General features: G+C 36.3%; 2 protein-coding genes across 3 annotated transcripts in view; both read right to left on the reverse strand.

The window, feature by feature from the left end:
• Positions 1-16,036, reverse strand: part of LOC139133518 (zinc finger protein 420-like) — a 70,875-nt gene extending 54,839 nt beyond the window's left edge. Inside the window, exon 1 of the mRNA XM_070700166.1 lies at positions 15,610-16,036. Within this exon, the coding sequence (XP_070556267.1) occupies positions 15,610-15,751 (142 nt within the window). The 5' untranslated portion in view covers positions 15,752-16,036. The remainder of the gene's footprint in view (positions 1-15,609) is intronic.
• The window catches only part of LOC139133517 (zinc finger protein 585A-like), a 65,972-nt gene that overhangs the window by 29,159 nt on the left and 19,238 nt on the right, over positions 1-17,575 (reverse strand). For both annotated transcript variants that reach the window (XM_070700163.1, XM_070700161.1), the window contains exons 5-6: positions 8,721-9,002; positions 7,566-7,688 (exon numbers count right to left, since the gene is read on the reverse strand). In XM_070700163.1, the coding sequence (XP_070556264.1) occupies positions 7,566-7,688; positions 8,721-9,002 (405 nt within the window). The remainder of the gene's footprint in view (positions 1-7,565; positions 7,689-8,720; positions 9,003-17,575) is intronic.

Genomic DNA, 17,575 nt, shown 5'->3' on the forward strand with positions numbered 1-17,575 from the left:
GGCAGCATTGGATTGTGAAACCAATAGATATGCATATGAATGACATAGGTCAATGTCCTTGTACCAACTTTCAATAAAATCAGTTGATACATATCTGAGTTATGGCTCCAGACATGAAAAATCGTAACAAAATGGCAACCAGGCAGCCATATCGCATCAGATTGTAAAGCCAATTGACATGCATATTTAGTACATAGGTCAATGTCCTTGTACCAACCTTGAATAAAATCAGTTGATACATGTCTGAGTTATGGCAGCAGACACAAAAATCGTAACATAATGGCCGCCACACAGCTATATTTGATCTTACGGTCTAAAAATTGAGACGCACATGTATGACATAAGACAATGGCCTTGTACTAACTTTGAAAATAATCGGTTGAGACTTGCCTGAGTTATGGCTCTGGACATGAAAAAAACGTAAAAAAATGGCTGCCAGAAGGCCATATTGAATCATATAATGTAACAAAATCAAGGTGCATATGTATGAAATAGGTCAATGTCCTTGTACCAATTTTGAAAAATACCGTCAATGACGCTGTACCTTCTCTAATGTGTGGCCAGGTCAGGTAATTGGTTGTTGGCATGGAGTTGTTGGTAAATAGTTGATGATGTAGGGGCATGAGGTGGGATATGGACCCAAAGAACCCAAAAGATGATTAAATACATCAATCAAAAAAATTCTAAGCTACTGTATAAACTGCCTAAAGATAGTTCAATGTGGAAAAAAGTTAAACAATTCAGAAATAAGAATTAACAGTCCAAAATAGTAATGACGCACTTCCTTACTGACCTGAGTGCATGTGAAATACACAACCTGGCATCTGTAAATTAAATGTATACCAAGTGATCATTTCCAGTCACTTTTATCTGTTTTTAATGGATTTTCCAAAGAGTCCTGTGGAAATGATGAAAAACGCCTATCTGGTCTTGTGTTTGTATAACCTCATGGCTGATAATTGTCATAGTATTGAAAAAAAATTGAAAGTGAAGAAATTACTGTTTTTAATAGGCATATTTTCCTTGAAATACATGACCGTGTAAAGAATATATGCTAAAAGTGTTTAAGAGTAAATTTCTTTTCAAAAAATAATTTAATTTGTGACCAAAGGATTTTTATTCTTTGAGTTTACAAATTCAAACATTGCAATTTGTTCAATCATCTTGTGCAGTGCAAAATTTATAAAATGACTGAAAAACAAAAAAATTGGCAGAATTACAGTCTTTGTGATGTAAAATTATGGGTTGACATCACGATAACTGTTAATCTGTTTGAAGTACTAATATACTATAATTTAAAAAAGAAAATTCATGGAGAAACGGTAAAATATATTGTCAGCAATGTAGTGTTAATTTTGACTTTACATCAAAATATGCCTTTGCTGGATACCAAATATATAGGGCGAAATATCAGCCATGTTCAGCAAAATCCACACAACAGCATTGATCCTTTTCTAATTTGATTTGATTTGCTTATGTTATCCTTGTATGACAGTCAGTACAATATGGAACTTGAACACAAAACTGTGAATAAGTATGCTGTAAATGAAATGGTGTGGCTGCATCCACATGCAGCAATAGGAGTGCCTTTGTCTCTCACCCCTCATTTCCAACCTGTCCCATCCCTGAAAAAATAGTTTGGTCTTATATTTATAATGTTAATAATTTCTGTATTTGTTAAAATGTGCGCATCTCAAAAACTTTTGATCATAAACATTTTCATTGTTTTTTATAGCTGACCAATCAGTTAACCTGTTTATTTTGAATATTTGCGCATTTTTCCTCAGTATTTGACATTTTCTGAATACCTTCTTATTCAGTTTGTCATTTTTGAAAGTTTAAATGCTCCATTGTGTGGTCAAGCTTTCCACAAGCATCAATGTGGTACTTCATATAGGAGGGTCTGCCTCTAGAGGGCGGGCATCATGAACACTCCTGTGTTTGTTGGTTAATTCCTCCACTTAAACTTCTGATTGTACTGTAAACATTGAACATGGCCGACGTCCGATTTTCCTATCTAAAACTTTCACTCATTTTCGTTCATATGACTCTGAAACTCCAGGAAACGACTGGGAAGAAAGGGTTATCTTGAAATATTGAGGTACTCGCCGATATTTTGCAAAATTAAATGAGAAAAAATGCAAGGAAAATGCCGACAGGCTTACACAATGACAGTTTTCAGACTCGGAGGCATATGATCATCTCTGCAGATTATGCAACAGGCCCAGATCACGTGAGGCCATGAGGGGATATCCACGCAACTCAGTACCAAACACTAGCGCTCACAGAGTGAGCAAACACAAAGTGAGTACCCCTAACGTCAGCTCAGTAGTCTGTAATAGATTGTAGTCAACTAAGAAACCTTGGAGAAAGGCTTAACACTGTGGCTATGCCGCTAAGTCCCTTTTGATTTTTGTCATAGCTCAAAATCGTTCTCCCACACCTCAACCTGAGCCATGAACACCCCCACCAGTTTATGATATGACCCATCACAATGGCATGCCGTCAACGGATCTTGACAGACGGAAGTCTTGACAGACGGAAGTTCTTGACAGCAGCATATTGGTTTTCAACTCTAATACCTTCTCTGTCTATAAATAGACACGAGAAGGTAATAAAATCAGTTCAGACATGCCTGAGTTATGGCTCTGGACATGAAAATATTGTAACAAAATGGCCGTCACACTGTCATATTGGATCATACAGTGAAACAAATTGACGTATACATGTATGACATAAGTCAATGTGGTTCTACCAATTTTGAATATAATTGGTTGATACATGTCTGAGTTATGGTTCTGGAAATGAAAAAAAAAATGTAAAAGCTGGCTGCCACGCAGCCATATTCAATCTAATAATAAAACAAATCAACATGCATATGTATGGCATAGGTCAATGTCCTTGTACCAACTTTGTATAAAATCGGTTGAGATGTGCCCGAGTTATGGCTAAGAACATGAAAAAATAGTGACAACATCACTGTTTGCTCCCATACAGTTATCAAAACAAGCCAACACTTGCATGAAACAGGGACTACATACAGACAGACTGACGTACACAGACTGGCACAGAGTGATGACATTGGCCCGAAAGGAGAGTGATAAAGATGTAACAAACAGCTGAATGTAATGATAAAATAGTTAAATAAAGGCCTACAGGCACTCAGGGTGAATATGTTACAGCAATTTGATTAGTTTCTTTTCCTTTTCTTCTTCTGTGATAATTTTTAAGACAATCTATCTGCAAGACAGTTCATGTATTGACAAATATGTTAGCTTTTACAAGCATACAGCAAACTGTTCTTGATTTTTCATTTACAATATTTGAAATAGACTGAAATACATAACATGCAACCAATGTTTACATTTTGCCCATACACCAGATACATGGAGAGATTTCAACATACAATCATCAACTCAGAAACCTACGGGGAAAAGTAAACATTTTTTTCTTCGAGAACAACTGGTGCATCCACATCTGGACAACTTACAAACTTAACCAATTACACAGGGATGATGACACAAGAGATAAAGTTCAGAAATTTAACTGTGGTGAACTTGACTATTCCTTTCAAATCCTTACCTAACTTGACATCTTAAACTAATATGCACTGCATGGTTAATTGTGCACAAAAATACATCAGAGTGGACAATTTGACTAAGGGGGGGGGGGGGGTCTGGAAGATTGATGAGGTACATTATCCTTCTTATTCGATCCATTGTACATTCTTTTTTCCCACTCTCCCACCTTTTTTTTATCAAACCTTCTCTGGCTGAATTTTTAAAGGACATTTGCTTGTAATTTATTTCAAAATCTGCCAAGATTCCCCCCCCCCCAGGATCAAATGGTCCATTCCTTTGTATTGACCATCTTTGGATGAGATATACAATGACCAGATGGCAGGAAGTGTGTCAACTACTTACAACCTGACTCTCTTGAACAATGAACACATTTTAAAAAGTAAATTTTTTGGAAACCAAACCTGCTAAAATCACCTCAGCTATATTTTCTAATGATTTTTCAACACCAAATACAGTTTTGCATATCAAATGCTTACTAAATCACCATATTATATACCCTTAGTTCCAGTAGGTATAAAATTACCAAAAAAATTCTTACAAATACAAATGAAATGTGTCCCTGTAAAATTGATAGTTTCGCAAAGTTGACCTAAAAATTGATATTCCAGATTTCAACCAAATTTCAATATAGCATATTAACATAAAACCCTAGTTACCACTTTACTAAATATCAAAGCAATCAGACTAGTCAATTTTGAGAAACTATTTTTTCTACCAAAAATTTTAAAAAATTGCCCCCCCCCCCAATACAAAATTGCAGATTTCATCCTAATGTCAATATATCTTATTAACATAAACACTAGGAGCCTGTACACTAAATATAAAAGCTACAAGATCAATAGTCATAGGAGAACTTTTTATTTTGCCTAAAACGGCAAAAATTGCCCCCAAAAAATTGCCAGTTTCAACCTAACTTCCATACATTATATCAAGATAAACGTTTGATATCTGTATACAACATATCAAAGCTATCAGATCAGTAGTTTTTAGATAAAAAAAATTTTGACCAAAAATTTGGAAAATTCCCCCAAAATTACAAATATGATCATATCAATACAATTTGTACAAACTTGACTGAAGTCATCCTGAGGAACATGAATATTAACTTTCAGAGTGATCAGACGAGCAATTCAGAGAACAAAGTTTTTTTGACTAAAAACATGAAAAAATACCCTAAAAATACAAACATGCAAATTTCACCCCACTTTGTGCACACATAATTTAGAATACCTAAAGGATCAACCCAATCTGACCGATTTGCAGGATTTTTCCTTTTTTCCCCCTCATTTGCATATTTTTGGCACTGACACGTTCATTTGAACAAATTCACATCTCCACCTATAGGAGCACTTGTATACCAAATACTAAGATAGCAGCCATTGCGGTTTAGGAGTTTTTGATCTGGACGGACTAACAGACATATATACATACATACATACATACATACACACATTCATACAGACGCCATTTTGCCACCTAATAAGAATATCTCCCATTTGCATATATACATATGCATATATGGGAGCTAAAAATTATAACTAAATTGCCGCCATGCAGCAATATTGGACCATATCTTGATACAAATTGACAAGCATATGTATGACATAGGTCAATGTCCTTGTACCAATTTAGAATAAAATCAGGTAAGACAAGCCTGAGTTATGGCTCTATACATCAAAAAATTGTTACAAAATGGCCACCATGAAGCCATATTGCATTGGATTGTGAAACCAATAGATATGCATATGAATGACATAGGTTAATGTCCTTGTACCAACTTTGAATAAAATCAGTTGATACATGTTATGGCTCTATACATCAAAAAATTGTTACAAAATGGCCACCATGAAGCCATATTGCATTGGATTGTGAAACCAATAGATATGCATATGAATGACATAGGTTAATGTCCTTGTACCAACTTTGAATAAAATCAGTTGATACATGTTTGAGTTATGGCTCCAGACATGAAAAAATCATAACAAAATGGCCACCAGGCAACCATATCGCATTGGATTGTAAAGCCAATTGACATGCATATTTAGGACATAGGTCAATGTCCTTGTACCAACTTTGAATAAAATCAGTTGATACATGTCTGAGTTATGGTTCTGGACATGAAAAGAAATGTAAAATTTGGCTGCCACACAGCCATATTCAATTTTATAATAAAACAAAGCAACATGCATATGAGTAAATGTCCTAAGTTATACTAACTTTGTATAAAATTGGTTAAGACGTGCCTGACTTATGGCTAAGAACATGAAAAAATTGTAACACAATGGCCTTCACACCGCCATATTGGATTATATAAAATCAAAAATTGATGTACTAATGTATGAAATAAGTCAATATCTTTCCATCAATTTTGAAACAGGGCCAAAGTCCCTGACGCTACTATAGACATGGATACAAAATTAAGTATTTCCTGACTGTATGAAATTATCTCACTTAGGTCATCCTAGGGACTTGTAAACCAAATATTAAAGCTGTCTGACCAGCGGTTTTGAAAGAACAAGCAACTCAACAGTTGACAGAGCTCTGCTGTGTTATGTAGAGAATAACCTTTTGTGACACATGTATTGATGAAGAAGGTGGATATCTTTGATTAACATTGTAAGTGAGTTCTGTTGAATAAGTTGAGACTGTACATACTCAGAGAAAGCACACTGAAGAGACAAATGTTTGAAACTTAAGAAGTTCAGGGTCATCAAAAGCATTATATCATGTAACTTTCATTGCACTGTTAACACAGATTGCATAATTGCTATAAATAGCACTCTTACAGACCAGCTTTACCATAAAAACCCTATCACTTTGACCACTCTTTTAATTGACCACTCTATTTTTTTCCTCAAAAAGTAATTTTATTTTATCCTTTTCAAGTCAACCATAAATGGAAATTAGAACTTTCTCTATCACTATCTCTATCTCTATTGACTATTTTGAGCAATTTCTTTTAGATAACATACAGGGCACAATAAATGACGGTTCAGAATATGTCAAAGTTCGGATTCAGGAAAGTTGCCTTTACATGTTTTAATCCTCCAAAATGGTAAGCATTTCACTATGAACAGTCAAAAAAAGTTGAACTTTCTGATAATTCTACACTAAAATTATTTTGGCTTTGATGATTTCCTAATTAATTCAATTATTTAAAATCATATTAATTACTTTTTTCTGGGTGAATTGATAGGGTTTATACAGTACAAGAATTACATACAATGTAAGTCAAATTTTGACCAAAAATGACACAAAAATTCCTTAAAAATACACATTTGCATATTTCATCACAATTTGAACAATCTAAGTTGGGTTACCCCTACGGACCTGTATACCAAATAACAAAGCTGTCTGACCAGCGGTTATGAAGAAGAAGATTTTTTACCAAAAACACCGTTTTTAACATTAATTTGCCTATTTTCAACAATATCAAAAAATTAAAAAAAAAAGTTTCTCAAAATCATATTTTTCATCTACACAACAAATATCAAATCAGTAAGTACTGCGGTTCTCAAGATATTTGAGTGGACGGACGCCTCACAAACGGACATACATACATACATACATACATACATACATACATACATACATACATACAGACTGACGACGGACGCCGGACGGATATCCATCCCAATAGCTTCTATAGACTATAGTCTATAGTGGCTAATAAAATTGTTTGATACATGTTTGAGTTATGGTTCTTGACATGAAAAAAATCATAACAAAATGGTTGCACGGCAGCCATATTTGATTGTCTCAGAAAACAAATAAACGTGCATATGTATGACATATGAAGTAATTCTTGTACTACGTTTTAATAAAATCACTCCAGGCATCTCTGAGATATCTGCATTAACAGTCACATGGACAGATGGGCGCACTGACATGAACAAACCAAGTCCCCTCAGATGGTGTCCATGGGGACTAATAATACAGAACCTCAAGGATGCTCTATGTACAATGTACATGCACAAAGCTTACCTTCCATTGATAATGTGTTCTCTTGATATTGCAGACACAAGTTTGAATGAATTGTCTCAAATGATTTTTCTAGCTCATGCAGCTGGTCAAAATGTTTTGCAGCTTTCCAAATGGCTCTACATTCTGAGAAAAATAAAGAGTTGCATGACCTTCATGACATAGAAAGACAGAGTCTTAATTCGTGGATAGCCTTTCTTAAATCGTCAACCATAGAACACTGAGTACAGGAACGTCAGTTCAAAACTGCAATATTCAAATTCAGTAAAGTGATGTTTTATTTCACTGATGTGATCTTGTATTTGACATGTTCCATTATTTTCTCTGCTACTTTGTGTTGCAATGTTTAAGTGTAACCATACACATAACAGGTTTTATTCAGTAGGTTTCACCTGATAAACCAAATTAAATTTCATTCACTGGAAAATAAAGATTACACTGTTACTATTATGCCTTTTAAGTCCTTATAATCTTTACAGCCCTAATATGGGTTTTGTGGACTGAGGTCGTATGGCGGAAGTGCCTAAGTGTGCAAGGGCCTGTACACTGTATGGCCAAGGTCCTCAAAACCAAATCGGGGCCATAAATGATTTATCATATACCTTATGGAATGATAAATATGTTGTCAACATGACTAAGCATTTCATTGGACATTAAAATGTGTGCAATGTCAAAAATTCTTGCCATTTGTGTCACTTTTTCAGAAAACCAATGGCCGCTTCCTCCACAGATCAAAATGCATAATGACGTCATTTGTTCAGAAATTGGATCTGGAACCAAGAATATCGCTGTAATCAAATCAGCACTCATACTTATCAGTCATCAACATCACGATGTCCTAAATAGCAGGTTTTAAATCTACAATGATACACAAATTAAGCGCCACACTAATTTTCCAACCCGTAGAACACAGGTTTATGTTGATCATAGAGATGTACATGTACATTTAGGAAGGAACTTATTCTATGCTTTGTTCAAGTATGGAGAATGAATGAAAATACAGACGACATACACAAAACAAAAACAAAGAGTCTAATATGATACAATATCACTGTATATGAACTCCATGATATAAGGCATGTCCTCTGATTCATTTTTGTTCATCAATCACAACATTATACACACAGGTGCCTATGTAGTTTAAGTTTAGTGCCATACCTTGAATGCCCAGCGGAAAGTCAAGGTTGGATCCACTTCCATAGTTGAATGGACGAGCACCACTGTTAAAGCTTGCTTGTAGACTTTGCATGTCACTCTGTCTCTTTTGGAAATGGCACTTCATCGAATCAAAGGAATCCCTAGGCGGTGTAGATTGGTTGTCAGCTTTATCTAATCCACATTGCAGATTCAGATGTTCTTTATCATTCCATTCACAAGTCCAACCATGCTCCCATGTAATCAGACCATGTTGCACAAGACTTTGTACAACCATTGCAGCTCCTGTAGGTACAGAAATGGGTGTTGCACTGTTCATTTGAGTACATGTGTACATGTATCTGTAAAATGCTATCATAGAACATATTAACTTATGTAAACAGTTGACATCATTGATTACTGGTAGTTTGCATATCATTTGACAAAACTTGAAAATCAGTATGGATTGCATACGCCAATTAATCCCAAGTCTCCCCTAATTTTTTAGGAAGTGCAGAAAATTAATGCTATCAAGTAAATGCTGTCAAGAAATGTTTCTCAAGAAGCCAATGGAAAGAAATGCAATAACATCAACTGCATTTCGGTACTCTCTATGAATAAGATTTTACTCAAATATGCATGATTTTACAAAATATCACCAAACATTTCAATGTCAGACTTACTCATTGTAAAAACTCTTGATAGCAATAAACTTTATCAGTAAATATAAAAACAGTAATACAGAAAGATTAACACTTGAATGCCAAAGCAAAATTTTGTCACCTTTAAAAAATATACACTAGTCAATTTTTTTTTCAGATTTTTGCCAAAAGTTTGATATAAATACCATCAAGGACAGGGTGCTCATATTTGGTTTGAATTGGTCCATTCAAGAAATAATTCAAGCAGAAAAACAAGAATGACAAAAGTAAATAAGTTCTGAAACTTTAGGTACTGGAGGTCAACTTTAGCAACATGCATAGCAGAGGAATGTTTCAACTCAGTCCCTCTTAGTTTGAGCAGGTCTGCCAATATGTAACAGTTCATGAACAATGACAGGAAATGACTCATAAGCTGTTTCAGTTACTGCCACTACTCCAACACATTATAGGTACGCTTCACATAAATAGGTCAAAGGTCATAAACCTGTTTGGCAGATGTGTGGGCTGTTTCAGTTACTGCCACCACTCCTGCACATTTGCAGGATTTCCCCTTTTTCTTACCTCATTTGCGTATTTTTGAAACTGACATTTTCATTTGAACAACGTCACATCTCAAAACTTGGGTCTACCTGTACACCAAATACTAAGATGGTAGGTGTGGCAGTGTGGGAGCTTTTCAATGTGACGGACATACATCCGCACATACATACATACATACATACATACATACATACATACATACATACATACAGACGCCACTGACTCACTATATAAGCTCTTTTTGGTATTTATATACATACCAAATATGAGCTAAAAAACTGTAGCCAATGAAATTTTATGTTCATTTACTTCAAAATTATCAAAAAAATTACAGAAAAATTTATAAAAATTGGTAAAAATGTTGCACTAAAATTTGGTTAGAAAAATACAGCATTCAAAAGGTTAAAGCATTTAGGGATACAGTAGTAGAAGGCTTATCTAACCATCTAGGGTGCAGTCCTTGCAGTCTTAAAGGTCTGGTGAAATGCCCATGTTGCAAAATCACAGAATACAGTTGATGGTCTATAACACAGTTACATTCATTTCTTTTTTCGTTTAGCGCGTGTGATTATGAAATATGGCAAAAGAAAAATGCAATGTGGGCGTGTCCCCCGAGCCTCTCCAGTCGACTTTTTTCGGCTTTCCGAAGTTTGCCCGACGGGAAGTAAAGTATTTCACACCTCCGTAAGCTCCCGAGGGGGGTAACTTCTAGGGTTTCCGCTTACATGATCAGGACAGTGTCCTCCTTCACTATGGAAGAACGTTGTTCTTTTGGTGGCTGTGACAGCGGCAAGAACATGAACGGCTCAACTGTAAACTTTTTCAAGTTCCCGTCAAGTGTTGTGTGTTTGAACCATAATGTGCTTGTCTCTGCTGGTTCGTACGATCGGCCACGGTCCCTCGGCTGAGCCTGCCTCGCTACTCGCTACACAGAAGGTTGGGACCGCAATGCAAATCAACAGCATGAACACCAACACTGAACGTTGTGACTGCCATTAAAATGCACTTGTCTACAACACGGAACGTCGGGACCGCAATGCAAATCGACAGTAACTTAAACGTAAATGGGACCGTGATTAAAATGCACAACAACACGGAAGGTTGGGACCACGATGCAAATCAGCTGCATGAACAGCAACACTGAACGTTGAGACTACCATTAAAACGAACAACAACACGGAACGTAGAGATCGCGATACAAATCATGGAGGTAGAGTCCTCCATGATACAAATCGACAGCAACACGGAACGCGTCGTTGGGACGGTGATTAAATTGAAGAACAACGGGGAATACCGGACCACGAGGACCGCGATGCAAATCGACCGCAACATGGAATGTTGAAGACCGTGATTAAAATGCACAACACAGAACATCTAGACTGCAATGTAAATCAACTGCAACACCGAACCTTGTTGCCTCGATTAAAATGCGTATGTCTGCTATGTATAGCAAAAGTTTCAATTCTCACGAGCGAGCGTTCCTATGCCCGCTGTACACTAGACAAAATGACGTCAAATTTATCGCGAGGGCTCGATTGCGTGTGTCTAAGTTTCAATTCTCGCGAGAGCCATTTATGCATGCTGTACACTAGACTAAATGACGTCAAATCTCTCGCGAGACTTGGCTCGATTGCAAATACGTACGACGGAAAGAACGCAATAATACGGAAATAGACACAGTTTTTGCGAATCGCCGAGAGCGAAGCGCAGGTTAAACAAAAGACCCACGTTTTTTTCTTTATTTTACCATATTTTTAAACAAAAATCAGTTTCGCCGCTGTGGCAAATTAGGATCGATTTTTTTTTCGCCACTTCGGATTTCGATTCGCATTGGCGAACGTGGCAAATGGGCAACGCGAACAGTGTTTTGTTAGCGGATACCGGGCAGAGATAAGGCGGCGTTGGACCGCTATTCGATGTAAATGAACACACCTGTGACGTCACAGACGGCCAACCATTATCCCCGCTATGGGCGTGACCTGAGTGTCGCAAAATGACCCCATGAAAGCCGCGCATAGAAATATCAAAAAAATAGTGACAACATCACTGTTTGCTCCCATATAGTTATCAAAACAAGTCAACAATTGTATGAAACATGGACATACATATACAGACAGACTGACATACACAGACTGGCACAGAGTGATGACATTGACCCCAAGTGTGCCTTGGCCCATGGAGAGTGATAAAGATATAACAAACAGCTGAATGTAATGATAAAATAGTTAAGTATAGGCCTATACAGGCACTGAGAGTGTTACAGCAATTTTATTAGTTTCTTTTCCTTTTCTACTTCTGTGATAATCTTTAAGACAATCAATCTGCAAGGCAGTATAAGTATTGACAAATATTACAAGCACACAGTAAACTGTTCTTGATTTTTCATTTACAATATTTGACATAGACTGAAATACATAACATGCAACCAATGTTTACACTTTGCCCATACACCAGATACATGGAGAAATTTCACATACAATCATCAACTCAGAAACTCTACAGGGGAACGGTAACATTGTTTTCTTCCAGAACAGCTGGTGCATCCACATCTGGAACAACTTACAAACTTAACCAGTTACACAAGGATGATGACACAAGAGATAAAGTTAATTAAACTGTGGTGAACTTGACTATTCCTTTCAAATCCTTACCTAACTTGACATCTTATACTAAAATACACTGCATGGTTAATTGCGCACAAAATTACATCAGGGTGGACCATTTGATAAGGGGTGGTGTCTGGAAGATCGATGAGGTACATTATCTTTTTATCCGATCCATTGTACATTCTTTTTTCCCCCTCTCCAACCTTTTCTTTTTGTCAAACCTTCTCTGGCTGAATTTTTTATTGGCATTTGTTTGGAATTTTTTCAAAATCTGCCAGGATTTTTTTACCGCATTTCAACACCAAATACAGTTTACCATATCAAATGCTTACTAAATCACCAAATTATATACTCTGAGTTCCAGTAGGTATAAAATTACCCAAAAAAATCTTAAAAATACAAAATGAAAGATATCCCAGTAAAACTGACAGTTTCGCAAAGTTGCCCCAAAAATTCAAAATTCCGGATTTCAACTTAATTTCAATATATCTTATTAACAAAAACCCTAAAAACCGGTTTACTAAATATCAAAGCAATCAGACTGGTAAATTTTGAGAAACAAATTTTTTGACCAAATGAGAAAATTGCCCCCAAAATACAAAATTGCAGATTTCATCCTAATTTTGAATATATCTAATTTAACATAAACCCTAGGAACCTGTACACTAGATATCAAAGCTACCAGATCAGATGTTTTAGGAGAAAAATTTTTTGACCAAAAAAGGCAAAAATTGCCCCCAAAATAAAAAAAAAATTGCCAGTTTCAACATACCTTCAATACATTATATTGAGATTAATCTTAGATACCTGTATACCAAATATCAAAGCTATCAAATCCGTAGTTTTTGGATAAAAATTTTTTTTATCAAAAATTGGGAAAATTGCATCAAAATTACAAATATGACAATATCAATACAATTTGTACAAGCATGACTGAGGTCATCCTGAGGAACATGAATATCAAGTTTAATAGCAATCAGACAAGTGATTTCAGAGAACAAGATTTTTTGACTAAAAACGGAAAAAATACCCTAAAAATACAAACATGCAAATTTCATCCAATTTTTGCACACATAATTTAGAATACCTAAAGAAATCTGCATACCAAGTTTCAACCAAATCTGACCAATGCTTACTGAGTTTTAGCCATTTGCAGGATTTTTCCTTTTTTCCCCCTCATTTGCATATTTTTGGCACTGACATGTTCATTTGAACAAATTCACATCTCCTGCCCTAGGTGCACCTGTACACCAAATACTAAGACAGTAGGTGCTACGGTTTAGGAGTTTTTGATGTGGACGGACATACATACATACATACATACATACATACATACATACGTACATACATACATACATACATACAGACGACATTTTTCCACCTTATACGAATACCTCCCATTTGCATATATACATATGCATATATATGGGAGCTAAAAATTAACACTTGCGTGTACTTTTAGGTTGCAATTCTGTTGCGAGTGTAATAGCATTGACCCCCTGGAAGATATTCAGTTATACGAACGGGACCATTTCACCAGACCTTTAATAGAACTTAAAAGTGTGGATTTGTTTGACTAAAGTGGAGCCAATACTTGTGCAAAAAAGATGATATGCCCAATATGTGTCTATCTTTAGCATTATACCGTATAACTCTTTGAGGGCTTGGTATAGTGTCTTTGTGGGAAAATCCAGTCAGCCGGAGAATCTTTCAGGTTCATCTTGTAATAGTACAAAACAATACAGACAGTCAAATGCAAAAGTACCTAGTACCTAGTTAGCTGCTTACCTATACATGCATGCCTGCTTATGGTACATACTCACTTACACATACACATAATACAGAAAAGGAAATCTCAGTGCTGCTCTATGTACATGTACAAAACCTACCTCCACTGATAATGTGTTCTCTTGATATTGCTGACATAAGTTTGAATGAATTGTCTCAAATGATTTTTCTAGCTCATGCAGCTGGTCAAAATGTTTTGCAGCTTTCAAAATTGCACAACACTCTGAAAAAAATAAAAAATGTTGAGTGGAATATTAAGAAATCTCAAGAAATGCTTACTTTTATAGAAAAACATCATAGAATGACAGAGTTTGTATTCATGGCTGGCCTTTCATATCATTGAATAATCTACCATAGAACACAGAGTCCAAACCAGATCAAGACAGCAGTTCAAAACTGCAGTATTTAAATTCAGCATTGTGATGTTTTATTTCACTATTGTTGATTGTTTCTTCTGCTTCTTTGAGTTACATACACTTCATGGCAATGTTTATGTGTAAACATACCGGTAGGCCTAACAGGTGTTTTGGCAGGTTTCACCTGGTGAAGCAAATTCATTTTCATTGACTGGAATATTAAGATTACAACTGTCAGTATGATGGGGGCATGTGTTTTATTCCCTACTGCATTCTACTCGAGTCAAAACCCAACTGATCTTTCCACAACCTCCATTGCTAATTGCTTAAGAACTACTTTAGTGCATGGTTTCTTTTAATGCTTTTTGTAGCCTACTGTACTTGTAACTCAAACTCAGCTATAATTTCACCATTTTTCAAGACATATTTTATAGTACTACTGACCATTAGTGATATTCGCGACTCCAACTATAACAGGAAATGTTCTATATTCCCATGATTAAAATTTACACTGACAGTTATGTAGCAATTTATCAAATGCAGCGCGAATGTTGTGCCCTTGCATTGAAGTTAAATCCTTTGCACTGTGAGGGCGCAAACAGCCATTTTCAAATCTTCAGCATACAGGGTCTCGGTACGGTGTCCCTAACTCAATCTGGGTTTTGTGTTTCCGTCCACAAGTGGAGGACGCGGGAATCGTAATCGAGTCGGCAATATGCAGTAGCTGCTACCTCAAACAATCTCGTTCTGCCTATGACATCGGGCATTGATTGAACCGCTGATCATAATGGTACAATTAGAAAGGGAATTATAATCATGCTTTGTTCAAGCACGGAGGCAGATTGAAAGACAAACACAAGACTCTATAAGTGAACCATATCCAATAATGCATGTCTGATTCATTTTTCTTCGCCAATCATTATTCACAAATGTGCCGGTCTGTTTTAGTTTGGGACCTTACCTTGGGTGTCCAGCGGAAAATCAAGGTTGAATCCAGCTCCATAGTTGAATGGACGAGTACCACCGTCCACGGTTGTTGGCTGGCCATGGCTGGTCGAGGTATCCTCAGTACTCTTCTGGTTAACTATCCCCTTCGATTCCATCCTCAAGTGCGACTGCTGCTGCTCAAACACTTACAGTAGAAATGGGTAAATAGCCTTTTGGCAATGTCTGGAGAATATTATATGTTGCCTGCAAACAGGTCGTGCTCCGATCGATTGTTGTTGGTCTCTGGATGGCGTCGGTCAAGTATGGAGCAACTTTGACCTTTTGATAACAACTTAAACTGCATGGGGGCGCTCTTCTTAAAATATCAGAAACTCCATTTGTTGTGTAGACAAAATAGCACAGACTCATATTACAGCTCTTTCATGTTGATCGTTTACACTTCATCGACACTTGCATGTTCATCACACACATTTTCTTCTAAATTACACACAGAATGCGTTGATAAGCCAGACATTAAAGTTGCTGAATAATTTGATAACTGGTCAGAAAAACATGAAAATCTTTCAAATCAAATCTTTCGAAGAGGTATCTCTAAATTGCAAGAAAAACATACCAGGGGTTATATGGTCGTAGCACAAGATGGATCATTAATTACCAGAGCACAGGGTGCAAGTTTTTGACCTTTTTCAAGTAAACAGAAAGGCAATCGACAGCGCGCGCGAACACACACCACACCACAGTTGACCACTCAAACACAATTATTAAATTAGTCGGCAGTGCTAATGTCTGGTTAACCAAAAAATTCTGTGTGTCATCTTAGAAGACAACGTGTGTGATGAACATGCAAGTGTAAACGGTTAACGGCCAAAAAAGACCTTGATAGAGGTGCCAAAGTCCAGATGAAAAGAGATCCAGGCTACGGCGACACTTTTGATAGACAAATCTAAATACACCAATCTCTTTTGTGATACGAGATTCATGGATAAAAAGTCAATGGATACAGTCATTCTGACGCTAACGTATAGAGTAAGGTGCGGAATTGTGTCTTTTACACGTGATGCGTTTCTAAACTCCATGTATTGACTATGGGAGCTAACGTAGCTAAAGTGACTAAACACAGCTAAACATCTACCCAACTATCGTTCTAAACTTTATAAATTTGCCGTTCTAAACTTATTGAATTTAGCAGATATACTTACCGTTCTAAACTTTATAAGGTTGCCGCTATTAGCTAAGGCTGTCTGGCAGACCGATAAAAATTTGGGGTGACATATCCGATATTTAGTGCGATAATTATCGTTCTAAACTTGATAAATTTGCCGCTATTTAGCTCGGGCGTTCTGGCAGACCAAGAAAAAAAATGTTTGGGTGATATATCCGATATTTAGCGCGATAATTATCCTTCAAAACTTTATGAATTTGATGCTATTTAGCTCGGGCTTTCTGGCAGGATCTAGGAAAAAAATTAGGGTGATATATCCGATATTTAGCGCGATAATTGTCGTTCTAAACTTTATAGATTTGATGCTTTAGAGCGTCTAATTATCGTTCTAAACTTTATAAATTTGATGCTATTTAGGTCAGGTTTTCCGGTAGACCAAGATTTGGGGTGATATATCCTATATTTAGCGCGATAATTATCGGGCTTTCTGGCAGACCAAGAAAAAAAATTTTGGTGATATATCCGATATTGAGCGCAATAATTATCGTTCTAAACTTTATAAATTTGCCACTATTTAGCTGGGGCTATCTGGCAGACCAAGAAAAAAAAATTTGGGTGATATATCCGATATTTAGCGCGATAATTATCGTTCTAAACTTTATAAATTTGATGCTATTTAGCTGGGGTTTTTTGCCGACCAAGAAAAAAAAATTTGGGTGATATATCCGATATTTAGCGCGATAATTATCGTTCAAAACTTTATAAATTTGATGCTATTTAGCTCGGGCTTTCTGGCAGACCAAGAAAAAATTTAGAG

This window comes from Ptychodera flava, chromosome 5 (genome assembly GCF_041260155.1).
Source record: "Ptychodera flava strain L36383 chromosome 5, AS_Pfla_20210202, whole genome shotgun sequence".
NCBI classification, from domain to species: domain Eukaryota; kingdom Metazoa; phylum Hemichordata; class Enteropneusta; family Ptychoderidae; genus Ptychodera; species Ptychodera flava.